This window comes from Delphinapterus leucas, chromosome 15 (assembly GCF_059928025.1).
Source record: "Delphinapterus leucas isolate spDelLeu-1000000601 "Yukka" chromosome 15, BTC_Dleu_Yukka2, whole genome shotgun sequence".
NCBI lineage: Eukaryota > Metazoa > Chordata > Mammalia > Artiodactyla > Monodontidae > Delphinapterus > Delphinapterus leucas.
The window spans coordinates 34,218,250-34,243,864 of NC_143143.1; the positions used below are offsets into that span (position 1 = coordinate 34,218,250).

At 54.8% G+C, this 25,615-nt stretch overlaps 2 protein-coding genes across 11 annotated transcripts in view; one reads left to right on the forward strand and one right to left on the reverse strand.

The window, feature by feature from the left end:
• PPL (periplakin) overlaps positions 1 to 20,530 on the forward strand; it is a 57,001-nt gene extending 36,471 nt beyond the window's left edge. For 2 of the 8 annotated variants that reach the window (XM_022594799.3, XM_089896193.1), the window contains 20 exons: positions 1,923 to 2,077; positions 2,745 to 2,865; positions 3,467 to 3,592; positions 3,682 to 3,723; positions 4,816 to 4,977; positions 5,074 to 5,181; positions 6,114 to 6,209; positions 7,404 to 7,526; positions 7,621 to 7,767; positions 8,404 to 8,555; positions 9,850 to 9,947; positions 10,115 to 10,272; positions 11,188 to 11,366; positions 11,447 to 11,585; positions 12,350 to 12,543; positions 13,847 to 13,997; positions 14,751 to 14,834; positions 15,542 to 15,658; positions 16,158 to 16,250; positions 17,008 to 20,530. In XM_022594799.3, coding sequence (XP_022450507.2) covers positions 1,923 to 2,077; positions 2,745 to 2,865; positions 3,467 to 3,592; positions 3,682 to 3,723; positions 4,816 to 4,977; positions 5,074 to 5,181; positions 6,114 to 6,209; positions 7,404 to 7,526; positions 7,621 to 7,767; positions 8,404 to 8,555; positions 9,850 to 9,947; positions 10,115 to 10,272; positions 11,188 to 11,366; positions 11,447 to 11,585; positions 12,350 to 12,543; positions 13,847 to 13,997; positions 14,751 to 14,834; positions 15,542 to 15,658; positions 16,158 to 16,250; positions 17,008 to 19,665 — 5,103 coding nt within the window. In that variant the 3' untranslated portion in view covers positions 19,666 to 20,530. Of the gene's footprint in view, positions 1 to 1,922; positions 2,078 to 2,744; positions 2,866 to 3,466; positions 3,593 to 3,681; positions 3,724 to 4,387; positions 4,464 to 4,815; positions 4,978 to 5,073; positions 5,182 to 6,113; positions 6,210 to 7,403; positions 7,527 to 7,620; positions 7,768 to 8,403; positions 8,556 to 9,849; positions 9,948 to 10,114; positions 10,273 to 11,187; positions 11,367 to 11,446; positions 11,586 to 12,349; positions 12,544 to 13,846; positions 13,998 to 14,750; positions 14,835 to 15,541; positions 15,659 to 16,157; positions 16,251 to 17,007 lie in introns of those variants that run through there. The other 6 variants (XM_022594798.3, XM_089896189.1, XM_089896191.1 and 3 more) reach the window with 6 other exon arrangements.
• The window catches only part of UBN1 (ubinuclein 1), a 44,236-nt gene continuing 32,363 nt past the window's right edge, over positions 13,743 to 25,615 (reverse strand). For 2 of the 3 annotated variants that reach the window (XM_089896196.1, XM_022594800.3), the window contains 3 exons: positions 25,136 to 25,379; positions 24,770 to 24,859; positions 13,743 to 22,812 (listed from right to left, as the gene is read on the reverse strand). In XM_089896196.1, the coding sequence (XP_089752322.1) occupies positions 22,763 to 22,812; positions 24,770 to 24,859; positions 25,136 to 25,379 (384 nt within the window). In that variant the 3' untranslated portion in view covers positions 13,743 to 22,762. Of the gene's footprint in view, positions 22,813 to 24,769; positions 24,860 to 25,135; positions 25,380 to 25,615 lie in introns of those variants that run through there. The other variant, XM_022594801.3, reaches the window with a different exon arrangement.

A 25,615-nucleotide genomic window follows, 5' to 3' on the forward strand; every position in this document is an offset into this window, starting at 1 on the left:
CCAGAGGTAACCACTGTGCTGACCTCTGTTCCCATTGATCAGTCTTGTCCAACTGTTGACTGTTGAACACCCACATGGCATATCTCCCCACTAGATGTTCTTTCTTGTCTCGGCTGGAGAGGGCTTGCGTTCCCACACAGCACCTGCACCTGTGTGAAATAGGAAATGATTAATTTACTTCCTCCTTTTGCAAAATTAATCTTTGACACTATAACTGCCCAGCAGAGCTTCAGATCAGCTGGTGATGGTGGAGCTGATAAAATTCCACCCAAGCCAAGAACCATGACATTTTGTTGCAACTTTTTAACTCGCCAGACCCACCCATGGTGGGGTGATGGCCCAGCGCCATTGGACTTCTGCCACGTGGACCTCACCCCCAAGCCCCTCAGGGCACTGGGCCCACTTGCTGCTGAGCCCTCCCGGCCCAGGAAAGACCTGGAAGAACGGGCTGGATACCTTCTCTTCCTCCGAGGGGAAGTTGAGTCATTTGACACCGTACCAGGCACCACATCACTTCTGTTCACTTCTTTTTCCTTTTGCCATTTCTTCCTTTTTCTTTTTCAACATCTTTATTGAGGCATGTTTTACAGATCGGAAAAATGCACCCCCTTTAAACGTACAGTGCAATGGTTTCTAGTAACATCACCAAGTGGTGCAGTCATTTCTATAGGTTGGTTTCAGAACTTTTTTTCATCCCTTCGTAAGATCTCCTGTGTCCATTGACTGCAGATTCCCACTCCCATCCAGCCCTTGGCAGCCACTCATCTACTTTCTGCCTGTGAATTAGCCGACTCGGGGCAGTTCCCATAAATCGGCCCCGTGCAGCGTGGCCTTCCGTGTCTGGCTCCTCTCACTTGCATGGTTTTGAGGCTCGTCCCTGACGAGCCCGCGTCTGTGCTCCCACCTTCTCGCTGCCAAGGGAGAGTCCTTGGGTCACTTGGATGCCTCTTCTGAAGCAGGGGTTTCTCTTACTCCCATTGCAGAGATGGGGACGCCGAGACCCAGAGAGGGGAGGGGACTGGCCTCGCGAGTTCCCCCACGTGACCCCCGTCCAGTCTCTGGACCCCCAGTCCAGTCTCTGACTCATCCCCCCTGGGCCTGGGGGTCCCCCGGGCCTGGCACAGTGCCCAGCCATGCTCCCTGAAAGTCCACTAAGTGGATTAGTGGGCTGTGTTTAGAAACCTGCTGTGCCCGCTGCTCATTCATTGTTCTTCCGTAAATAAGCGAGACCCTGGACTCATCAGTGACTTATCCATCGTGCCCCCCAGGGGCCCACCCACTTGCTTCATTCTCGCCATTTCACTGGTGACACCCCAGCGTGGGCCACCCTCAGCTCTCACCCAGGCCCTGTCACAACCCCTGACTGTGCTCCCAGCTTGTACCCTGTTCCCTGCAGAGCCCCTGGAGGAATTGCCTTTAAGGATAGGCGGGGCCCCGTCTCCCACTTCCTCCCCCGTCCCTCCTTCCAGCCTCAATCACAGCCATCCTTTCCTCCCACAGGACCTTTGCACAGACTATTCCCTCTGCCTAGAACACTCTTCCCTTTCTTCCTTCCTTCTTAGCCTGTGTCACCACCTCAGAGGGGCCTCACTGACCCCCAGAGCTCAAGCAGGTCCCCCATGTTCCACCTCTGCTGTGTTTCCTTGGTAAACACCAACTTGTAGGAACTTGCAGTCACCTTTGTGAGGTTTATCTATGACTTGCCTTTCTGGGGGTCTTCCTCTCCCCTGGGCTGGGCGGGGGCCATGTCTCTTTGTGCACAGCTGTGTCCCGAGCCGGCCACAGCAGGCACTTGAGCAGAGGCTGGGCAGGGCTGGGGGAGGCCATCGCTCGCCCCTCTCCTCCCGTCCCTCCCATCCCAGCTGTGCCCACTGAGTCCCTGCCCACTCTCTCTCCCCGCCCCTTTCTTGTGACTCTCACAGGACCTGGCCCGGCTGCAGGAGGGCCGGCAGCCGGAGCACCGGGACTCAGCCCTGCAGAAGGTTTCAGACTCAGAGAAGCTGCTGTATGTGCTGGAGGCGGACGCGGCCATCGCCAAGCACATGAAGCACCCCCAGGCGGACATGATCGCCGAGGAGTAGGTCCCCTCCGCTTCGGGCCCTGAGGGACCTGCTCGGGACCAGGGCAGGGGGGCTGCAGCCACTCAGCATTCAGGAACCCGAGTTGGGGTTTGTTGAGGGTTAACTGGATGCCAGCACGAGCCAAACACTTTATGTTATCCTCATGACAACCCATTTTGCAGTTGGGGAAACTGAGGCTCGGAGCGCTGGTGTCTCTCTCCTGTCCTGGTCAGAGTGTGACCACAGCCTCCTGACCTCCAAGCTTGCGAACACATTCTCTCCTGCCTAATGCCCAGCTGGCTTCCCGAGCGCCTGGCTCTCGCCTCAGCTTAGGTGTGGACAAAGCACTCTCACTGTCATGGCCCCCACCACCCTGTAGCCCTGCTGGATGGTGGGCTCCAGAGAGCAGCAGATCTGCCTGTTTCTTCTGGAACCTCCTGTGGGTCTGGGTGCACAGTAGGGCTCTCAGGAAACATTGGTGGGGGAAGGTAGAATGAAGGGAAGTGGACAGGAGCAGGGTGGGAGTGATTGCCTGGACCCAAGGCCACAGTCACCCTGTCCTACCAGGCCACTGAGCAGAAAGCTGAGGCCAGGGGCTGGGGTGGGAGGCCGCCCCCCTCGTGGCATGGGCAGTGCACCTGCCAACCAGCCCCGCTAACCAGGGTGGCCACTCTCCCCGCTCAGCATCTGTCAGCTGAAGGAGCGTGTGACCAACCTCCGCGGGAAACACAAGCAGGTCTACAACCTGGCAGTGAAGGAGGTGGACCCGCAGGTCAACTGGGAGGCGCTGGTGGAGGAAAAGCTGGTATGGCCCAGGGTTCAGCTGGGGTGGGGCTGTGTGTGGGCCAGGGGGACCCCTACCATTGAACGGGCACCACAGTCCTGCCAGGGAGGGAGTCGTGTTCCCGGTGTTTCCTGATGTTTGTGTCAATGAGATGAGCAAGGCTCAGAGAGGTGCAGTGCCTAGCTCAGGGTCACACAGCAGAAGTGGTGGAGATTGGGACCCTCCCGGGCTCGTTGGAGTCCTGGCAGGCTGGGGGCAGTGGCCAGATTTCTGGCCAGCCACTGCCCTTCCTTTGCCCTCACCAGCCCATCTCCACCATGGAGAACCCCGGGCACCCCAAGCAAGTGACTCCCCCAGCCAAGCCTCTGTTTCCCCATCTGTGAAATGGAAACAGTAACCGTGAGGGCCTCTGAGTTTGCTGTGAGATTAAATGAGATAGGATGTGACAGCCTCTCTCTGCATCCCTCCGGGGCCACTTCACTCACTCCTTGGCCGGCACCGTGAGGAGAGCCGAGGCTCCCAGGGTATGGGGTACTGGGTGGGCTGCGAGTACTGGGTGGGCTGTGAGTCCTGAGTCCCTGGCCCACCCTCATGCATGTTGTCCCTCCGCCCGCCCGGCCAGGACAAGCTGAGCAGCCAGAGCTTCGGGTCGGACCTGCCGCTGGTGGACCACCAGGTGGAGCAGCACAACATCTTCCACAATGAAGTCAAGGCCATCAGGCCCCACCTGACCAAGGACGGGGGCAAGGTATGTGCACAGGGGTGGGGGGGGCCCCGGGGAGGAGGGGCTCCCACCTGCACTCCCGCCCTAACCCATGCCCTCGGCTCCGTCCTCAGGAGCAGAACAGCGAACTCCAGGCCAAGTACCAGAAACTGCTGGTGAGACGCCCCCGGGAACGGGATGGGAGGGGCTGGGAAGCCGGGCCATGGGGACAGAAGTGTGTGCAGTAAACACTTCAAACGGGACGGAGGGGGATGAAGTGGGAAGAGGCAGTACCCTGAGCCCCTACCTGAGAGGTGCCCCTGTTTGCCCTGTGCTCGTGGAAAACCCCAAGAGACCCCATGGATACAGTTCATCTTACTATTTGCTTCTTAATTCTTTATTGAGCACCTACTGTGTGCCAGATACAATGCCACCTGCTTAATAAACGGAAGTTTTTCTATTTCCTTTTTCAAAACCTTTAAAGAATGTCTTCTTTTTTTAATTTTTAATTAATTAATTTATTTATTTTTGGCTATGTTGGGTCTTCGTTTCTGTGTGAGGGCCTTCTCTAGTTGCGGCGAGCGGGGTCCACTCTTCATCGAGGTGCGCGGGCCTCTCACTATCGCGGCCTCTCTCATTGCAGAGCACAGGCTCCAGACACACAGGCTCAGTAGTTGTGGCTCACGGGCCCAGCTGCTCCACGGCATGTGGGATCTTCCCATACCAGGACTCGAACCCGTGTCCCCTGCATTGGCAGGCAGACTCTCAACCACTGCGCCACCAGGGAAGCCCCAAGAATGTCTTCTTTTTAAAACCGCACAAGTGATACATAAATGTTGTGGACACTACAGACACTTGTTATGGACGTTACAGACGCCTCAGATGTGAGAATGCAGAGACGGTGATGGTATAGCCGGTAGGAGGCTCTGGAGCTGGGCTGCCTCCACCTTTTTTGAGCACCAGCTGTATGCCAGGGTTGGTGCCCTATGAGATCAGTGCTGTCGTTATTCCCATTTTGCAGACGAGTAGACTAACAAATATGTCAATTCTGTGAGGGTTTTGTCTGTTTTGCTCACTGCTGTATCCGCAGGGCCTGAAGCCGTGCCCAGCACTTAGTAGATCCTCAGAAAACATTTGCAGAACGAATGAAGGGGTTTCGGAGGGTGGGAGGCGGTCAGGTGACTTATCCAAGAGAGTGCAGCAGAGCAGGAGGCGTGGAGGGAGGCTGTTGCCGGCAAGGCCACAGCCCTGTCCTTGCCCACCCACAGGCGGCGTCTCAGGCACGGCAGCAGCACCTGAGCTCGCTGCAGGACTACATGCAGCGCTGCACCAATGAGCTGTACTGGCTGGACCAGCAGGCCCAGAGTCGTATGCAGTACGACTGGAGCGACTGCAACCTCGACTACCCCAGCCGCCGGCGCCAGTACGAGGTGGGCACTAGGCTCTGGGGGTGCGGGCCAGGGGGCTGGGAAGGAGCACGGGACTGCCTGGCTGGTCAATGAGCCCCTCCACTGCCCCTGCTGCAGAATTTCATCAACCGGAACCTGGAGGCCAAAGAGGAGAGAATTAACAAGCTGCACAGTGAGGGTGACCAGCTGCTTGCCGCCAAGCACCCCGGAAGGAAATCCATTGAGGTACGTGAGCCCCGGGAAGGGACGCCTCCTCCAGCCTGCCCTCCGGGTGGCCTCTGCTCTGGGCCACCTACACTCAGGCAGGCCCCAAGGTGGGTGTCCTGTGTCCATCTGTCTGTCTCTCCATTTTGCTGCCTCCTCTTCCTCTGTCTGACCCTGCGTCCTCTCCTTATCTCAATGCCCTGCCCTCAGTCCCTGGACTTCTGAAGCCCATGTGGTGCCCGTATTAGTTTCCTATTGCTGCTGTAACAAATGACCACAAACCTGGTGTCTTTAAACAAAGGAAAGTTATTCTCTCGTAGTTTTGAAGGCCAGAAATTCGAAATCAAGGTTTTGGCAGGCTTGTTTCCTCTGAGGTCTCTAGGGGAGAATCCTTCCTCATCTCTCCTTGCTTCTGGTAGTTGCTGGCAATCCTTGGTCTTCCTTGGTTTGGAGCTGCATCACTCCTGTATCTGCCTCTGTGTCTTCACATGGCCTTCTCACCTGTGTGTCATCTCCTCTTCTTATGAGGACACCAGTCATTGGATTTCAGGCCCACCTTAAATCCAGGATGATTTCATCTTGAGATCCTTAACCAATTACATCTGCAAAGACCCTATTTCCAAGTAAAGTCACATTCTGAGCTCTGGTGGACTTGAATTTGGGGAGTACCTTTGTGAGACTTTTTTAAAAGTACCACTTTGGGCAGACACAGCCCCTACTTGTCCCTTGTGCAGTGTACAACCTGAGCACCCATACACAGCAGCCCTGCTTGGCGCCTCAACACGTTCCCCTCACTCCTCCTCCCACCCCTGGGCGGGAGGTGGCTGGGAGCCACACACACGCAGAGGCCAGATACCCCCTCCTCTATCCTTTCCTGGTCTGGAATCCTGCCATCCCTCCCTTCGTGTCCGCGGTGCTTGGCCAGCAGCAATCTGCCTCCTTTCTCCTGGCAGGCTCACATGGAGGCTGTGCATGCAGATTGGAAGGAGTACCTGAACCTGCTCATCTGTGAGGAGAGCCATCTGAAGTACATGGAAGACTACCACCAGGTACCTGCCAGCCCAGGGCCCCGTTGGTGGGAGCACCCAGTGCCTGCTTGGCTCACTCATGGCCTCAGTGCTACTTCCTCCAGGAGCCTTGCAGGGCTGCCTGCCCAGGCCTCCCAGTACTTACACTTCTGATGACGTGGGCGTGCCCCAAGCTTGCTGGGCCCTTGTCTGCCTTCCCTGGGGGCTGGGGCTGGAGAGTCTGACTCACCAGGATAGTGTAGGCACAGGAGTAGGTGTGTGGAGTTTTAATTTTGGTAAAAAATATATAATACAAAATTTGCCATTTTAGGCATTTTTAAGTGTACAATCCAGTGCGTTCATTACATTCACAGTGTTGTGCAACCATTGCCACTGTCTTTCCAAAACTTTTTCATCCCCCCAAATAGGAATTCTGTACCTAATGAACAATCACTCCCCATTCCAATCCCTGGTAACCTCTCATCTACTTTCTGTCTCTTTGGATTTGCCTGTTTTAGATATTTCATAGAAGTGGAATCACATGATATGTGGCCTTTTGTATCTGGCTCTTTCACTGAACATAATGTTTTCAAGGTTCATCATGTTGTAGCATGAACCAGAATTTCATTCCTTTTCATGGCTGAATAATATTCCATTGTATGCATGGACCACGTTGTGTTTACCCATTCACCTGCTGATGGATGCTGCATTGTTTCCACAGGAATGTGTGTTTTTAACAAGAGAGCTGCACGTGATTCTTATGAGTAGGTGATTCGGGGACACTTGAACTCAGATGATACTATTGTAACTAACTCCTGGTTCAGTGTCAGCCCTTCTGGGCTATGAGCTTCACAGGGATCCCAAAGTCATGTTCATAGCTGCAGCCCAGGGGACAGCTGACAATGAATGATTCCCTAGCACAATGTGTCCCTAGCACAAAGAGAAGAGTGGAATAGAGAAGAACCCTAAGCTTACTGGTGTACACACATGAAAACAATATGTCATAGAGGTGGCATTGCATGGATTGGTGGGAAGGGACCTGGTTTCTCCCTGTGAAGCCCCCCAGGAAGCTGGGCTGGGGAGGGTTGTGGGTGTCCCCAGGTGACAGAGCCCATGGATTCAGGGTGAGTGGGAGGCCCAGCCCTACCTGGGAATGGGCTTAAAGTCACAGCCAGGATTAGCCCCAGGTGTCCTAGCACTGTCCTGTCCGTGACAGGGCCCCCTGGTCTCCTCTAGTTCCACAAAGACGTGAAGGATGCCCAGGAGCTGCTGCGCAAGGTGGACTCAGACCTGAACCAGAAATACAGTCCCGACTTCAAAGACCAATACCAGATTGAGTTGATGCTGCGGGAGCTGGACGTGAGTGATGCCTGAGAAGGCCCCTCCCCAGCTCCTTGCCTGCTGACCAGGGAAGGCTGCGTGATCTCACCTGGGCACTCCCCCCCATGTTTAGGACCAGGAGAAGGCTCTGGACAAGTATGAGCACGAGGTGCGGGGCCTGCAGAAGCGAGGGCAGCAGGTGGTACCCCTCAGGTACCGCCGGGAGACACCATTCAAGCCCATCCCCGTGGAGGCACTCTGTGACTTTGAGAGTGACCAGGTGAGCCCCTGCCTGGTGCTCCAGGTGCCCCAGGCAGGCTGGGCCCAGATCTGCCTCCTCTTATGTCACTGAAAGGCCTTAGGAGTGACATGGCTGGATGCAGGGTCTCAAATATTTCAGGAGCCTGTGTTTATCTCCATCATGGGGTCCTCTCTGCCAATGCCCCTGCATCACCCCACCTGCTGCCCTGGCCTTTTCTGTCCTACCAGATTAGTGGCCCCAGTCATTCCAGCAGAAGTCCCAGGGAAGGTTCTCATTGGCCTGCTCTGAGTCATGTGTCCAGCCTAAACCAATCACTGTGGCCAGGGATGCCATTCTCTCATTTGCCAGACCTGAGTCACATGTCCACCCCCAGAAGTCAGGGAATGGAGGGACGAGAACACATGGGCTGGGACTGCACAGGGGCTTCCCAAAGGGAAATCCAGGTGGGTGCTAGGCCGGCAGACCCAGCACATGTTCTCTTGGTGCTGGGCCCTCTCAACTCTCTATGATGGAACCTCTTGGGGAGGATCTGAGAAACAGGCTAAGACTCCCCAGGTCCCAGAGTTAGGGGTGGGGCTGAGATGGTGACTGGGCTCCTGGCCACCAGGGGGGGCAGGTCTCTCCATGTGTTCTGACTGGCCTGTCCCCTACCAGGGCCTAATCTCTCGGGGCTACAGCTACACCCTGCAGAAGAACAACGGGGAGAGCTGGGACCTCACAGACAGCGCAGGGAATGAGCTGACTGCCCCGGCTGTCTGCTTCATGATCCCTCCCACCGACCCCGAGGCCCTGGCTCTGGCCGACAGGTACAGGGGCAAAGGAAGGAGCCAGCGTGGACTGGCCGCACCCCCTGGGCCCCTCAGGCCACGTTCACAGCCCTGGGCACCCCAACTCAACCTCAGGGTGCCACTAACATCCCCACACCTGCACCCCTTGGTGGCTCAAGTGGGACAGCAGCAGATCCTGTTGGCTGAGCTGACTTGTGTGTGAACCTCTGGCTCTGGGCACACATCAGGGAGTGGTTTTTCTGCAAGGGCCTCTGGGCCTTTGCACATACTGCTCCCTCTACCTGCACACCAACCCACCACCTGCTGGCTCAGGCCTCTTGGTTTGAAGACCCAGCCTGGGGGTCACCTCTTCTGTGAAGCCTTCCCTGATTGCCCCCTCATCCTCCACCCTGGCTCCAGGAAAAGGGCCGCCGCCTCTTTCTCAAGCACCTTCTCCCACTGCTCGTGCTGCTCTCATTAGGGTGCTTTGTGTCCGTGTCAGTCTCACTGGGCAGAGGCTCCTTGAGACTTACTATTTTCAGGGCCTTGTTCAGTACCTGGTGCAAAGCAAGTACCCAAGAACTCTTTGTTGAATGAGTGATTCAAGGAATTCCTTAATTTATTCATTCAGCAAATATGTATTGAGCACCTACTGTGTACTGCTTCCTCAGGGGTAACATCTTAGTGGGGAAAACAAATGAGCAAACAAGATTTTATAAATTTATTTATTTGTTTTTATTTTTGGCTGTATTAGGTCTTTGTTGCTGTGCGCAGGCTTTCTCTAGTTGCGGCGAGTGGGGGCTACTCTTTGTTGTGGTGCGTGGGCTTCTCGTCGTGGCTTCTCTTGTTGCAGAGCACGGGCTCTAGACCCGCGGGCTTCAGTAGTTGTGGCACATGGGCTCAATAATTGTGGCTCGCGGGCTCTAGAGTGCAGGCTCAGTAGTTGTGGCGCACGGGCTTAGTTGCTCCGCAGCATGTGGGATCTTCCCGGGCAAAGGATCGAACCCGTGTCCCCTGCATTGGCAGGCAGATTCTTAACCACTGTGCCACCAGGGAAGCCCAAGATAATTTTAGATAGTAAGACTTGCTATTTAAGAAAAGAGAGACAAAGAAAGGAAGGAGGGAAAGAAGGGGTCCGTTGAACCCAAGAGCAAAGAAAGACGAGCGTTTCAGCAAATCCTTTCTATGTGTGTCGTGTTAACTTTTCAAAGCATTTTGATGAGCCTCCCGACTCCTCAAGGCTGTCTGTCCAGCCAGAGTCCAGGGTCCTGTGTCAGTGGGCAGTAGGGGCAGTGGGCTGCCCCAGGTCCCCAGCCCATTTTTGCTGTCACAGCCTGGGCAGCCAGTACCAGAGCCTGCGGCAGAAGGTAGCTGGGAGCAGAAGGGCGCTCCAGCAGCGGCATGAGGTGCTGAAGGCAGAGAACTCTGGAGGTGGGTACCAGACGCTACCTGAGGCTCTGGGGGGACAGCGAGGCAGGGCTGGGCCCAGGGTCTGTGCTGCAGATGGGACAGTGGAGGTGGGTAGGCTGGCCCTCCTACGCCCCCTCCCTGGGCCTCACGATCCCCACTGCCACCCGACTCTGATTTCCCTCCGGCAGATGTCTCTGACCTGCAGGGCCGGCAGCTGCTGGCCGGCTTGGACAAGGTGGCCAGCGACCTGGACCGGCAGGAGAAGGCCATCACAGGGATCCTGCGGCCGCCGCTGGAGCAGGGCCGTGCCGTGCAGGACAGTGCTGAGCGGGCCAAGGACCTCAAGGTACCCCAGGTTGGGGGCAGAGGCTGGCCCACTGGCTCCCCGGGGCCCCTGCTCAAGGTCTTATCCCCATGGGGTGTCTTGGCGCTCAAAAGGGACCACTTGCCACGTGTAACAGGAAGTCGTGAGTCGTGGGGAGGGGGGCTGCTCTAGGCCAAAGACTGAGGAGGTGCCTGAGGCCTGGTGCCCCCAAGACACACCCCCAGGAAAAAGGGCTCGTGGCAGAGCTGACAACAGCAGGACTGCAATCTGAGCAGATCAGCACTGAGCTGAGTGAGAGGCCGCGGTGCCCGGCAGCACATGGGCTCTGGGGCGACAGGGCCAGCTCACTCGCCTTGACCACAGACACCGTTCAAGCCCAAACCTCAGTGTCTTCAGTAAAATGGGCTGATCCCCACTCAGGGGGCCTCGACAGGATGGGGTAAGATGAGCCGCATGAATACCATCCACTCCTCACCTCTTTTACACACACATACAGTTTCCCGGGTCCTCGGCGCCCTCCACGATGGGCGTGACCGTTCCCGGTTTACAGGAGAGGAACGGGGCTCAGAGAAGTGCCGTGGCCCTTGACGGGGCTCACACCAGGGCTGGTCTGGTTGGGGCCGAGCCAAGGCCAGAGGACGCCTGATACAGGGGTAGGGGTTGGGGCTAGGCCCCTCCATGTCCCCTCCTAAGCTGCCTGGAGTTGTACCCACCTCATTGGAGTTGTCCCCAAAGATGAGTAAAGCTGTGTGAAGTAGTGAGTATTCATCACTCGTGAGTCACCATCCACTGCGTCAGAATTCCCAGGGATGCTCATTACAAACACGGACTCCTAGGCCAGCGTCCCAGATCCCCAGTCAGGCCCCCCGGGGAGGACATCCCTGTGTGGGGGTGGCTGCCAGCTGTGGTCAACGCGAGGGGCTCTGGTCCCCACAGAACATCACCAACGAGCTGCTACGCATCGAGCCCGAGAAGGCGAGCAGCACGGCCGAGGGCAAGGCATTCATGCAGGCCCTCCCGGGCAGTGGCAGTGCAGCCCTCCTGAGGACGCGGGTGGAGGACACCCAGCGCAGATACGAGCGCCTGGTGCAGCTGCTGGACGCGGCCCAGGAGAAGTGGGTGCAGGTGGGCAGTGGGGAGGCCGGGCGGGGTCAAGGGCCAGCACCGCCCCCCAACTCCTGACTCATGTCCTCAGGGTTGACATCGCCAACCGCCTGGAGAAGAGCCTGCAGCAGGGCCAGGAGGTGCTGGCCTCATACGAAAACCAGCTGGCCCAGGAGGACACGGTGCCCAAGAGTGGCCATGCCCTGGACAGCAAGAGGCAGGAGCTGGCAGTGAGTGTGGGGACCCTGGGCTTCAGAAGCCTTTCTCTGAGTTGGGCATGGGCTCCAGGCGCCCCTGCCACCCCACCTGTGGACAGTCGAGGGGCCCGAGGCCCAGGGCAGCAACTCTCTCCGGGTTTGGAGTCCCAGCCGCCCACGGGGTTTCTGTGGCCTGTGGAAATCAGGTGCTGGTATCTTAAAATCGAATGTCCACATAATCCCCCCAGATTCCCAGTGTCTCTGGACAAGCAGATCTGGTCACCTGGACCCACATGCCTGCACGGCGCATCAGCTGAGCACGGGAGCCTCTGCCCCAGCCCAGCATCTGCCCTCTTCACCATTGCCGCTGGGACCGCTCTAAGCATTGGGGTCTGTGACCCCGTGGGAGGCCCCTTATTCACAAACCACCTCACAAAACCCTTGCCCTTGTGGTGAGGGCCTCACCTCAGAGCCCAGGAAACAGGCTCAGAGACCAGAGCCTTCACGAACTTCACTGGACTTCACTCCAGTCCCGGGCACGGTGTCACAGGCACGTGCCGTGTTTCGCAGGGTTTTAGAAGCTAGTTTCCCCAGGGTATTGGTCATTGTAACAAAATGGAAACTGCAGAAATGACCACGGGTTTGAGGAGAAACTCAAGAGGCAAACCACCGGTCCCCGCCCAGGTCCAGGCCTGCCACCCGCTAAAAGCAGGCAGCCCCAAGAGCTCTGGGTAGCACCATCCCGGGCCCTGGAGCTCTGGCCACAGCACCTGCCATCTGCCTCTCTGCCCCGGCAGGCCATGGCCTCCGAGCTGCAGGCCCGGCAGGCCCTCCTCAGCGAGGTGGAGCAGAATCTGCAGGCCGCCAAGCAGTGCTCTGGCTCGCTGGCCAGCCGCTTCCAGGAGCACTGCCCGGACCTGGAGCGCCAGGAGGCCGAGGTGCACAAGCTGCGCCAGCGCTTTGACAACCTCTGCCAGCAGGTGGAGCTCAGGTGAGGGGACTGCAGGGGCCCTTGGCTTAGTCTGCCTTAAGGCACCCAAGTGGGATTTCTGCAGACAACACTGAAGGCTGTTTGATTTCTAAATAATTTTCTCTTTCTGAAAAAAGCAGTATATATACAAGATAAAATACACAAAGGGATTATAATGACCAAACCCTTCCCCCAAGATCAGCACTGCTACCAGTTTCTTGTGTGTCCTTCCAAAAACATTCTGTATGAGCTGGGGTAGGTAATTAATGTACGAATGACAACACACCACATACAGTGTGTCTTGCTATTTTCCCTGTCGTATATTTTCCCAGCCTGATGAGTCAGTAAGTGTTCCCCCCTCCTCTTCTGTTTTCTGGAAGAGTTTGTGTAGACTGGGTATTAATTCCTTAAATGCTTGGAAGAATTCACCACCGAAGCCATCTGGGCCTGCAATTTGTTTCTTTGTGTGTAAGAGGGTTTTTAACTACAAATTCAACCTCTTTAATAGATATTGGACCATTTGGGTCATCTAATGCTTGAGCAACTTCAGAAGTTGGTGTCTTTCAAGGACACATTGTCCATCTCATCACGTTGTTGAGTTTATTGGCATAAAATTGTTCGTAATATTCTCTTACCCTTGACTACCTGCAGGGTCTGAGGGAATGTCCTCGCTCTCATTCTTGATGTTGTATTTTCTCCTGTTGTATCCGTTTATCCTTCTTGTCCCCCTAATCATTATGCTTGAGGTTTATCACGTTACTGACGGTTTCAATGAACCAGCTTTGGTTGCAGTGATCTTTCTCCTGTTTTCCTGTTTCCTGTTTCACTGACATCTGCTCATTATTATTTCCTACTGCTGCTTACATTAAGTCCACTTTGCTCTTCTTTTTCTTTCTTAAGGTAGAAGCTTAGATTGTTGATTTGAAAGCTTTCTTTTTTTTCTTATCTAAGCATTTAAAACTACATACTTCCCATTAAGCACTGCTTTTGTTGTGTCCCACAAATTTTGATGTTTTTATTTTCAGTGAGTTCAAAAGATTTCCTCACCTCCCTTGTGATTTTCCCTTGGATCCATGAGTTTTTTAGGTCCTAGAATTCACAGTGGGCATCCCTGTGAGTCCACACAGGCGGGCCTTCCTGCGCTTTACAGAGGCCTCACAGTATCCCAACACAATATTCCATAATTTATTTAACTACTCCCGTCCTGGTGAACGTTTAGGTTATTTCCAGTTAAATTACTTTTGATGACCTCTTTAAAAAGGGACGGCAGGCAGCTCTCAGTGAGACCTGAGAGCTCAAAGGCCTGACGGGCTTTGCCCCACAGGGTCCAGAGCCTGCAGAGCACCCGGGCTGCTCACGACGCCTTCTATAGTGGCCGCGACCGCCTGCTGCAGTTCCTGTCCCACATCCCCAGCTACGAGCCCCAGGAGACAGACGGCCTCGGCCAGATGGAGACCAAGCTGAACAACCAGAAGGTGAGAAGGCCACTTCCGCGTTCACAGGAGGATGGTCACAAGGGGGGTCAGAGGTTAGCAAGCCCCTTCATGGACGGGGGCCTGGCAGCGGTCCTGACCAGGCGGGCTCCCAGCACCCGAGTCTCTGACAACAAGGACGGGGTCTCCCTCACCTCTCCGTCCTTAGTGCCCAGCACAGGGCCTGGCCCAGAGTGGACACTCCATGCAAGCCAGCTAAATAAGCAAATAGCTACAGGGACACAGGGGAGCCCTCGGGGAAAAACCCATTTCCAAAGCCCAGAGTGCTGGCTCCCCAGAAGGCAGCAGGGCCTTGGGGTGAAGGACGAGGAACAGGAAGCCCAACAGCCTGGTCTCAAATCCTGCTCCCACCCCCATTAGCCATGCGCCCACGGGCCAGTCACTGCGCCGCACTGTGCCTGGGTTTCCCCGTTCATAAACAGGAGGTGAGGACGGTGCCTACCTCACAGGATGTTGGGAAATTCAGTGAGATAATCTAAGAAAGATACTAGAACAGTGCCTGACATTTCGATGCACTCAGTAAACACAACTTTCCTGCCAAAGATGATTATCTCCTTGGCCCTTCTTCACAGGGCCTTAGAATTGCCTTTTGTAACAAACAAATGTAAACAGGGAAGCCATTCCTTATACTTTGTGCTACGGAAGAATTCCAGACTCCAAGGAATCCAGCTACTCTATCTAGGTTTTGGATTTTTTTTTTAATTTTTGGTTTTCAAAGTCTCTGTTGTTTTACAGAACCTGCTAGATGAGATAGCAAGAAGGGAAGAGGAAGTACAGAAAGTCTACGCCCACTCCCAGCAGTACCAGCAAGCTGTCAAGGTGAGACGTGACACCCTGCCCAGAGTGTAAAGCAGCAGGGCCTCTTCCCACCAGCTGGTCCGGCGGGGTGTCCTCAGGCACTGCTGGCGGCCACACAAACCGGCACAGGCCTTTGGGAAACAAGATGGTACTGGGCATCGAATACCAGAGAAGGATTTTCTACTGTAAAGCAGTAACTGGGGGAATTTATCCTAAAGGAAAAAATATGAAATAATAATAATGTGGGATTAACAAAATCATTGTACAACAGAATTATTTACAATAGCAAAACAGACAAACTAGAAATAACCTAAATGTCCAATAGCAGAGGAACAGCTAGTAAATTATCACCTGACCACACAATGGATGTTAAAGTCATCAAACTGATCCACAGGAGGATTAGGAGGAGGCAACATGAGAAAAGCCATAACTCTTATGGTACAGAGTTCAATGAAGAAAGCAGAATGCCATGGTCTCTAGGCCAGGGAAGGCCTGGAAGGAGCATGCTTTGGGGACGGAGGGGGATTGTGGGCCTACTTTTTCTCGTCGCACATGTTATTCAGGGATGTAGGTACGTACCACTGACGGATCTATGGTTCTCAAAACCTCCTGGCAGGCAGAACAGGGTGTGGCTGAGCAGAAGACCTTTGCAGTCAGCGGGAAGGGGCACAAGAACATTTTGGTCTCACCTGCTCTTGTCTGCCCTCTGCCATGTCTGTCTCACGCAGGACTACGAGTTGGAAGCAGAGAAACTCAGGTCCCTCCTTGACTTGGAGAATGGAAGAAGCAGCCACATGAGCAAGAGGGCCAGGCTCCAGTCCCCTGCCACCAAAGTGAGGGAAGAGGTGAGCTCTGCAGGCCAGGCCTTCTCGGGGTTCTCTCGCTCCAGAGAGCATGGCATGCAGGCCTCAGAGACGCACACACAATAGGGAAACTGGCCCAAGAGCCCTCCTGGGTGCCAACAGGTTCAGTAAGAGGAGATAACTTATTCTGGGGTGGTGACATTGATATGCCTAGAAAGACAGCCTGCTGGGTTTATCTGAGCCAGAGCCACGGACTCCCCCTGCTCCCCCTAAGTAAGTACACAAACACAGAGGGCCGATGTTATCGGCTCCTTCTATACACGAACACGTTAAGGCTCAGAGACAGACCTGCTCAAGGTTACTTGCTGGGGGTTTAGGCTTCTGACTCAAAATCCAGTTTTCTCTCCTATAGATGAGACTGTAGTAGAACTCCAGGTAGGAAGGGGCAAGAAGGTTCCCTCTCTCCCCAAATGCCAGACTTTGCAAACACCGTCCAGCTTACCTTCGCTTAGTCTGTTGACTCCTATCTGCTCTCCTGTAGGAAACGGCTCTTGCTGCCAAGTTCACGGAAGTTAATGCCATCAACAGACAGAGGCTGCAGAATCTGGAGTTTGCTCTGAATCTCCTGAGACAGGTAATGGATCTCAGTAAGGCATTCTACTCAAAACTATCCCAAGAGCTGAGAAATAAGACTCATTGTGCCTCAGAGAAACAGCCTGTGAACCAGTGGGCATGTCCCCCTGCGAACAGGGTTGGGTGGCGCCAGTGCAGATGCCAGCCCACACCTGTGCCCCTGTGGACATGAGTCCAACCTACGTGTCCCATCCCTCAAACATTTGCTGAGTACCCAGAAAAAGGTAACTTATTTTTAAAAGCCCAAAACGTTAACGACAACATTGTAATAGTTAAGAAAGTGGAAGCAACTCAGTATTCACCAGCAATGGGTGTGCGACTGAGCCAGGGTCTGTCCACACAATGGAAAATGACGAAGCTGTCACACGAGGTAGCACTCTCTGTGCCGCTGCAGATTCTCTCATAAGTGCAACAAGCAGGGTGCAGAACAGGCAACACCGTTAGTGTGGAAAAAATAAATACGTGTCACATGCAAAAATATACGTGTCTCAAAGGTGACAGTATCCTGTACGAACAGGACCAGCGGTGACAGACAGCCTCTGCTTCACACTCTTCTGTGGTTTTAAAATATTTTCCCGGATGCATTTAAACTAGTTGTTTTACCATTTTCAAAAGGAAGCCTAGGACTCTAGTGAACCCGGTACTGAGGGGGTCCCCTAGGGACCGCAGGACAAGCAGTCTGACCTCTGGCGGGTGGCCAGGTGGGGTAGGGCCATGCAAAGTCCGGCATTAACCCTGTGCTATCTTCTCCTTCCCAGCAGGCTGAGGCAGGCATGAGCCATGAGGCCCTGCCCAGGGGCAAGCCGGGCTCCGGAGTAGAGGAGACGTGGAAGGTTCAGAGGGAGCTGGATGAGGAGGCGGAGCGGAGGCAGCAGCTGGAGAATGAGGTCAGGAGAGCCCAAGAGGAGATCCGGACCCTGCAGAACCAGAGCCCACAGGAAGCAGTGGTGAGGAAGGTGCTCAAGAAGGTGCCAGACCCCATGCTGGAGGAGAGCTTCCGACAGACGCAGCAGACCCTGGTGGAGGAGCAGCACAAGAACCAGCTGCTGCAGAAGGAGCTGGAGGCGCTGCAGCTGCGGCTATGCGCCCTGGAGCAGGAGGCCAGGGACGGCGGGCAGGAGTACATGGTCAAGGAGGTTCTGCGCATCGAGCCGGACCAAACCCAGGCCAACGAGGTCCTGAGGCTGCGGGAGGAGCTGGAGGAGCTGCGGCGGCAGAAGGGCACCCGGGAGGCAGAGGCGCTCCTCCTGCAGCAGCGCATCACAGCCCTGGCCCAGGAGAAGAACCAGGTGCGGGAGAAGGTCACCGAGAAGGATGTGGTGAAACTGCAGAATGACCCCCAGCTGGAGGCAGAGTTCCGGAAGCTGCAGGAGGACCAGCAACGGGAGCATCAGCTCAGGGAGAAGCAGGAGGAGGAGCTGCACTTCCTCCAGGACAAGCTGAAGAGGCTGGAGAAGGAGCGGGCCATGGCCGAGAGCAAGATCATCATCAAGGAGGTGCTCAAGGTGGAAAAGGATGTGGCAACCGAGAGGGAGGTGGGTGACCTCAAACGCCAGTATGAGGACGAGGCCGCCAAGGCTCGTGCCAACAAGAGGGAGAAAACGGGGCTGCTCCGAAAGATCTGGGCCTTGGAGGAGGAAAATGCCAAAGTGGTCGTGCAGGAAAAAGTGCGGGAGATCGTCCGGCCAGACCCCAAGGCAGAGAGTGAGGTGGCCAACCTCCGCCTGGAGCTGGTCGAGCAGGAGTGCAAGTACCGGGGGGCCGAGGAGCAGCTGAAGAGCTACCAGAGCGAGCTGGAGGTGCTCCGGAGGCGGGGCCCCCAGGTGGAGGTCAAGGAAGTGACGAAGGAGATCATCAAGTACAAGACTGACCCCGAGATGGAGAAAGAGCTTCAGAGGCTCAGGGAGGAGATCATCGACAAGAGCAGACTCATCGAAAGGTGTGACCTGGAGATCTACCAGCTGAAGCAGGAGATCCAGTCCCTGAAAGAGGCCAAACCCCAGGTGCAGACCAAGGAGGTGGTCCAGGAGATCCTGCAGTTCCAGGAAGACCCCCAGACCAAAGAGGAAGTGGAGTCTCTGAGGGCCCAGCTGTCACAGGAACAGAAGAAGCAAGTGGATCTGGAAATAGAGAGGGCGTCCCAGGAGGAAAAAATCAAACAGAAGGAGGAGGAGCTTTCCCAGGTGAAGGAGAAGATGGTCCAGCAGGAGGTCGTCAGGTACGAGGAGGAGCCGGGCCTGCAGGCCGAGGTGAACGCCTTCACCGAGAGCATCGACGCGGAGCTGCAGCAGATCGATGGCCTCTGCGGGGAGCTGCAGCAGCTACAGCGCAGGCGAGCAGAGCTGGAGTGCCAGCTGGAGGAGCTGGAGCGCGAGCGGCAGACACGCAGGGAGGCCGAGCTGGAGGTACAGCACCTGAAGCAGCAGCTGGCCCAGATGGAGGAGGGGGAGGCCCGGGAAAAGGTGACCCTCAAGCAGAAGGTGGTGCTGCAGCAGGACCCCCAGCAGGCCCGGGAGCACACCCTGCTCGCGCTGCAGCTGGAGGAAGAGCGGCACCGGCGGCAGGTCCTGGAGCATGAGCTCAAGACCCTGAAGAAAAAGCTGGAGCACCTAGAGAAGATGGAGGTCAAGGAGAAAGTGGTCTTCTCCAAGAGCATCCAGGTGGAGAGAGGTGACACCGAGCAGGAGATTCAGAGGCTAAAGAGCAGCCTGGAGGTGGAGAGCCAGAGCAAGAGGGAGCTGGACGCAGAGGTGAGCCAGCTGGAGGCCAAGCTGTCGGAGCTGGAGTTCTGTAACTCCAAGTCATCCAAGGAGCTGGATTTCTTGAGGGAAGAGAACCACAAACTGCAGCTGGAGCGGCAGAGCCTGCAGCTCGAGGCCCGCAGGCTCCAGTCCGAAATCGAGATGGCGGTGGCGGAGACACAGGGCCTAAGGAGCATGCCGGTGGCGGCAGACCCTGGGGCGCAGCTCGACTGCCGCCTCCGGTCCCTGGAGCAGGAGCTGGATGACCTCAGGCAGCTCTCTAGAGACAAAGACCTGGAGATCGACGAGCTGCAGCGACGCCTGGGCTCTGTGGCCATCAAGCGGGAACAAAGGGAGAACCACCTGCGGCGCTCCATCGTGGTCATCGACCCCGACTCGGGCCGCGAGCTGTCCCCAGAGGAAGCCCACCGGGCTGGCCTCATCAACTGGAACATGTTTGTGAAACTCAGGAGCCAGGAGTGCGACTGGGAGGAAATCTCCGTCAAGGGTCCCAACGGGGAGTCCTCTGTGATCCATGACAGGAAGTCTGGCAAGAAGTTCTCCATCGAAGAGGCCCTACAGAACGGAAGACTGACCCCTGCCCAGTACGACCGCTACATCAACAAGGATATGTCCATCCAGGAGCTGGCCGTCCTGGTGTCCGGGGAGAAGTAGGCACGGCCCCACCTTCACCTTCCTGGAAGCAGATGCTGGCTCTCTCCTGCCCAGTACTCTCCTTGGTATCTTTTCTCCCTGGCCCCGTGCAGCTCCTAATCCGTGCAGAACCCCGTGTGTCCCCCAGCTGCTCAGAGCACAGCTCAACCACAAGCGGGACAGGCACCTGCTGAACCGTCATCCAACCAGGTGAGTGACCTGCTTCATCTCCCGATGATTCAAACCCGCAGTGCCCTTCTTCTTTCTCCTTTTCCCACACAGTCCCATAAACAGACTCCTTCCAGGTGTGATACCTGGAAGCAACTGAAAACTGCGAAAGCACACGACGACCAACAACTGGGGTGGACAAGCCCACTCCATGCAGCACTGACCTCCACACCCCAGCACGGGAAACTCTAGGGCAGAAATGCTTCCCTGCTTCAGCAAAGCAACAGCTCCCCAGGCCTGCAACCTGCATTCACACCCCTCGGGATTCTGGCTCAGCCGACTCTTCATCAGAGGCCTTCTGGGGAGACGGATCTGGGCTCTATGCCAGAAAAGGCGCAAAGAAACCAGAACAGCATCTGACCCTGGTGCTCGAATGAAGCTTAACTGTCAAGCCATACTGTCCCAAGAAAACGCACCATTGGGGAACGTTTCACGTTTTGAAATTAAAGTACTTTCCTAGTGGACTGTGTTGCTGTTAGCCTTAGATTCGGTGCCTAGTCCTGCTTATTATCTCACTGCCATTTAGTAAACTCCACAGTTGATTTTCTACCAAACAAATTTCGGGTCCTCTGTATCTCACGTATTATGTAAGAAAATGGGAAGTAATAGGGAACTCTATTTATAGTGCAAAAATAAACACCTGGTGGCTTGATTCTAATATCATGGTGTGTTTCTTCCTCTTTTGCATGTGAGGCTTAGTCTCCAACACCCTCTTGGCTTTTAGCCAAAATGAATGTTCCCTACATACCAGCTCCTATGGGAGAAAGAATTACTTGCAAATATGGTAAAAGGAAATAAATGAGAAATGATGTTTTGGAAACCTTGAAACAATTTATTGGGTGGTTTTATACAAGATTAACAATTTCCACACCACCCCCAACACCAACATAGTCGCTGCATGAAAGCCACAGCCCTTTCACACCCAAGAAACGCCGGCAAGGAAAGCCCTGCAGCGCCGTGGCCCATAAGCCCACTCCGCCAACAGACCTGCCTTGCCGTGGCTCTTTAAGTCATTCACTCTTTCGTTACCACAAATAAAGCATCAACAAGGAAAAGAAACCTCATAAACTCCCCATCAAAGAAACGTTTCCCTGAGGCAAGAGGCATCACTAGATTCCTAAGAATGAGGGTATCCTGCTCCAGCCGCACACTCAGTGGTGCTCGGGGAGGAGGGAGCACTGCAGGGAAGGGAACCAGGGTGTTCTCCTGCTGCTCAGCGTTCACGGACGGCCTCTGCGCGGCTCTGAGCTCAGCAATACAAATCTCTTCTTTGGCTCTTTTGCTACTACCTAAGACTATTCTGTAAACTGGAAACCCAAGTTGCAAAAAATAGATATAATAAAGGGATAAGGAATCCACTTAGCCCAATGTGAAACACATGTTGGTTTTTATGTAAAAAAAAGAGCACAGGCCTGGCCGACTAGCTGGCAGAGGTCTTGCTCCCCCTGGAAACCAGGCAAACTCTGTGTGAATCGTGAGTTACCAAGCGTTGTAACCTGGGAGTCAGGAACCAAGAGAGCTGCCCGTGTCTCCACACAGGCGTACATTCTGAGGAGGCTGTTTACTCTCAACGTATCACAAATCACTTAGCTAGAGCAGTCAGTTCAGACTTCACAGGACAGGCAAGTGCCGTAAAAATCTTTGTGAAGCAGCCACTGGTTGAGTGGGAACAGTGGGATGACTTGAGATCCGGGTAACTGTCCCAATCTGTCTCTGACGTGCTCTCCAAGCTCGTCAGCATGTCACCCTGAAGTCAATGCATAGCCCTGCTGCCTGGAGAGCCAGGACCTCCAGGCCTGTTTCTACAAGGCAGATGCTTCACAGAGGCCTGTTCCTGCAGCTCTGCCTGAGAATAGTTTTTAAATAAACTGGAATGTCTACCTGCGACTTGGAACCCCTCATATCCTTGGCCCTCGAAGAGATGAAGAAGGGCTCTGGGGCTCTGCAGTCCACCTGTATGAACTCTGGAAAAACAAAGTGGGGGCCCTGGCTGAACTGGGACCTGGGATTTGTGGGCCCAGATGACCTTCAAGTCAGGACGGCACAGATTATGATGTGCAACCATAAAAAACTCAAACTATGTCTTAAATACAGACATATCTTTAAAAAAGGTCTTCATCTGAGATCCACTCAGAGAGCTGAATGGATGTGTGTCTAATTCTGCTCCACCATAAAGGCACTGGAATTATGTTTTCCTAGGAACAACATGACTTGCGAAGAATAGTCCCATTCTATCCAATGCATTTAATGGTAAGGATGAAAACTGAGCCAAAAATAAGTGTCTTTAAAAATCCTACCACAATTGTTGAATCTACAAAGGTCTTTTCTCTAAAAGAGCTTCATTGTCATGTTCAGTGGAGACGGGCCCCCACGATGAGCACACATTGGGTGTATTTTTCAAAGAACAAGGTGCATCTCCCAGCTGTGATGTTACCTGGGTTTGTCCTGTTGAGCACACAGCCTGAGGATGGACGGACACCGTGACCATCCAGGGAGCCCACTGTGGCCAGAAGGAGCCCCGACCAGTAGGGTGCCATGAGGTACTCTGACCAAATGTGAGGGGGTCGGGCAGATGTGAAGCACAGGTGCGCCGCGCCACCTGCTCTGCCCCGCCACCAGAACTCTGAACACGACCCGGCGCGCTCCCCAGCCTAGCGCTGCCCCTCCGACGATTGTCTGCAACAGAGCGAGAGGCCTGGAGCACCAGGCTGGTCAGGGCCTCCAGAGAAGCACAGGGCTGCTCGCCTAACTGAAGGCACATCACACATGCCAAGAGACGCTCCACTTAGCACTCATGCCTTCTCCAGAAGAAAATCAATGGCAGAAAGAGCATAGTTATTATCCGACTTCCGAGACCTACTCGTTCAGCTTCCAGCCTTTCCCTTGAAAGTCACAATTTCCGTGGTACACTGGGCCCTTTCCCATGAAGCTGAGAAGCATCTGAAAAAGAGTAAGCAAAAACAGAGCGTAAGATTTTCAGGATCTCTGATTCCCTTAAGGCAGCAGTAACCAAACCTCAAGGGGATCACTTCTTAAATAGCAAAAGCCCCTGAACACTGAATGTTCTAAGGCTCAAAGGAGCCGGACACGCTGGCAGGTTATCTGAGTGTGCTGCTCCTTGCAGTGGTGCAGAGTGCCGCGCACTGGGAGGGCAGCTGCTGGCTGAGCACCGTGTTCACAGAACCGCGGCTCTGCTGTGCAACACGGGCCACTCCAGTTCTCAGCCACAGCTGTCATCCCCAGGCAGAGCCGGACTCCATAGTGAAGACTGAAAAGCACAGTGAGCATCCACACCATCAAAGACACTCAGGTCCTAAAAGGACAAGCTCAAAGGCACTAGCATTCTGAGTCCACGTGGGAAAGAAAGCAAAGCAGATACAAGTCACAGCTGGAACAAGCAGACAGCTTTTCACTGACAATCACTCAATGTAATCCTACAACGCAAAGAATGTCTAAAAGAGAGATATTCAAATAGCCTGTTTTAGCATAGATGCTTTTCAGATAGCGTTTCAACACCCAGAGGAAAAACAGGCAGGAAATGGTACAAGAAAACGCTTTTCCCTTTTTTGCTGAAAATACCACAGATCAATGGTCATGTTTTCAATGGCTCTTCAATTATTTTCTGTTTGAAAGAGTGTTCCAGAAAGCAGAGAAAGTGCAATCTTTCAGCAGCCACAAGCTCTCGCCTGGACGGCTCTGTGACCACCAGCTTGTGGAATGAGTCCCTGCATCTGACTGCTTCTCCAGAGGAAAACGGAGTAACTGCTGATACAGGCTTAGCACCCCCGTTTCTTTCTCTGAAAAAGCAACATTTCCATCTTGGGGATTTACAATCCATTCTTGCACCCAGCTGGCCTCTGGCAGTCACTATGAACGTGTCAGCCTCAGGACACAGGGCCAGGGACCCACGGCACATCTGGAGGCGGACACGGGGCCAAAGCTCTCAGCACGACAGGTCCCAGGCACATCCAGCTGGGCAGCTCCCCGCCTTACATCTACCCAGGACCCGTCCACCAGGGCTACCCAGGCTCGGCTTCCTCAAGAATGGCTCTCCCTTGAGCAATGTAGCCCCCAGGTCGTTTCTGGAACAGGTCTAGAGTAGTAAGAAGAGCAGCAGGCTAAAACAGAGATCCCGTGAGGGTTCCCAGCAGTACTGCATTACGTGTGCCTAAGGGCCAAGGTCCCAGGACAGGGCAAGGCAGACCACTCACTGTGCAGGTGCTGGCTCAGGGCCGTCTTCTCATAGCTATGAACCTAGGGCCGTAGGCCAGTCCCTTTCTGAAAGGCACTGCTCTATGGAGAGGAGACCCAGGGAACGCTGCCTCAGTCACGTCGTGATCCCAAATCTCTGCGTTGACACCTGGACTGAAGAGAAAGCTGCTCCTCTCCTGGACACATGCTGACATCAGGGATAAGGGTCCCTCCCGAAGCCTTGCCACTGTCACCTGCTGCTGCTACTTGGACTTTCCCTTTTACTTAAACTAAACTTAGAGTGTTCTGTTAGCTGGTACCCCCTAGAAGGGGTAGCAGTGTGAACCTAAAGGCCGGTAGTGCCCCAACTAGCCCTTGGGAAATCAGCACCATTACCCCTCTAGTTTTTGTTAATTAAAGAGGAAATGCTGAGCTATGGGTGGGGAACTCCTCAGCCATGATGCCTGTGGCCATCATGACTTCCTCTGTGATCACAGAGGGCAAGGCTGACCCGGGAGATGTCACAGCGGTAGACAGAGCCTGTGTCCCTCAGTCTGAGTACCCCCAGAGCCGAGCCTCAGAGGACAAACCCACACAACGTGACAACGAGAGGCAGACACTTACGTCCTTGGCAGCAGACAAGGCCTCTGATGGGGGAGGGGAATGGCTCACAGTGCATGTGGCACTCTGACCACCTGGAAATTACCTGGCAGACTCTGTGGGATGTGGGTAGACACGGCAGCGTGTGGGAGAGGTGCTCCGCGGGGCGGGCTGGAGTGCAAGCCAGCCAGGAGACCTGAGAGGAAACAGGAAGGGAGAGAAGAACAAAGCACACACATTGAAGACAGGAGTGGAAAGCAGCCTCGGTGCTCCAGAGCCCCAGGTGACCTACTGCACTGGTTCTGGATGGAAACCCCAAGGGGGTGGCTCAGCAGGGTCCCCGGGAAGGCTGCCCACGATCACACACCAGACAAACACAGGAACCCAGCACATGACAACAGAACCTGTGGGTCGCACAGAGGCACTGGGGCACCTTCTTTACCGCCAGTGTGGGGAGGAAGGAGACACTTACTGTGGCCAAGGCCGTGGTGGAACGTCCCAGGGGCAGGGCCTGTGACGATGGCATCCTTGGAGACCCCTGCTTTAGCGGAGGAGTCAGCACTAAAGGAGATTACGTGGAGGGGGAGCTGGGAGATAATTCCCAAGGGGTTCGAGTTCAAGGCCCCAGGCAGCTTTGGGCTGCCTGCCTTGTAGGATGAAGACAGTAGATTTAAGGGTGAGGAGCTGGTCAGCAGCACAGCCCCACTCGTTCCTTTCTGGGGAGGAAGCACACAAAGGGATCAGCACTCCATCCCCATACAGAGCTCACTCACAAACCAAACCTGTTAGCATACCTGGGGGGACATATGCACGTAAGCCACCCCTTGTGAAGGAACCCCCTCCACTGCGGCCCCAAAGGGAGGAGGAAGACAGTCTCTGTGAACTGGCATGGAAGGGCTCCCAGAACAGAGTTCATTTTAAAAAGCAGGTGTTAAATATGCCTTCCTTGTGC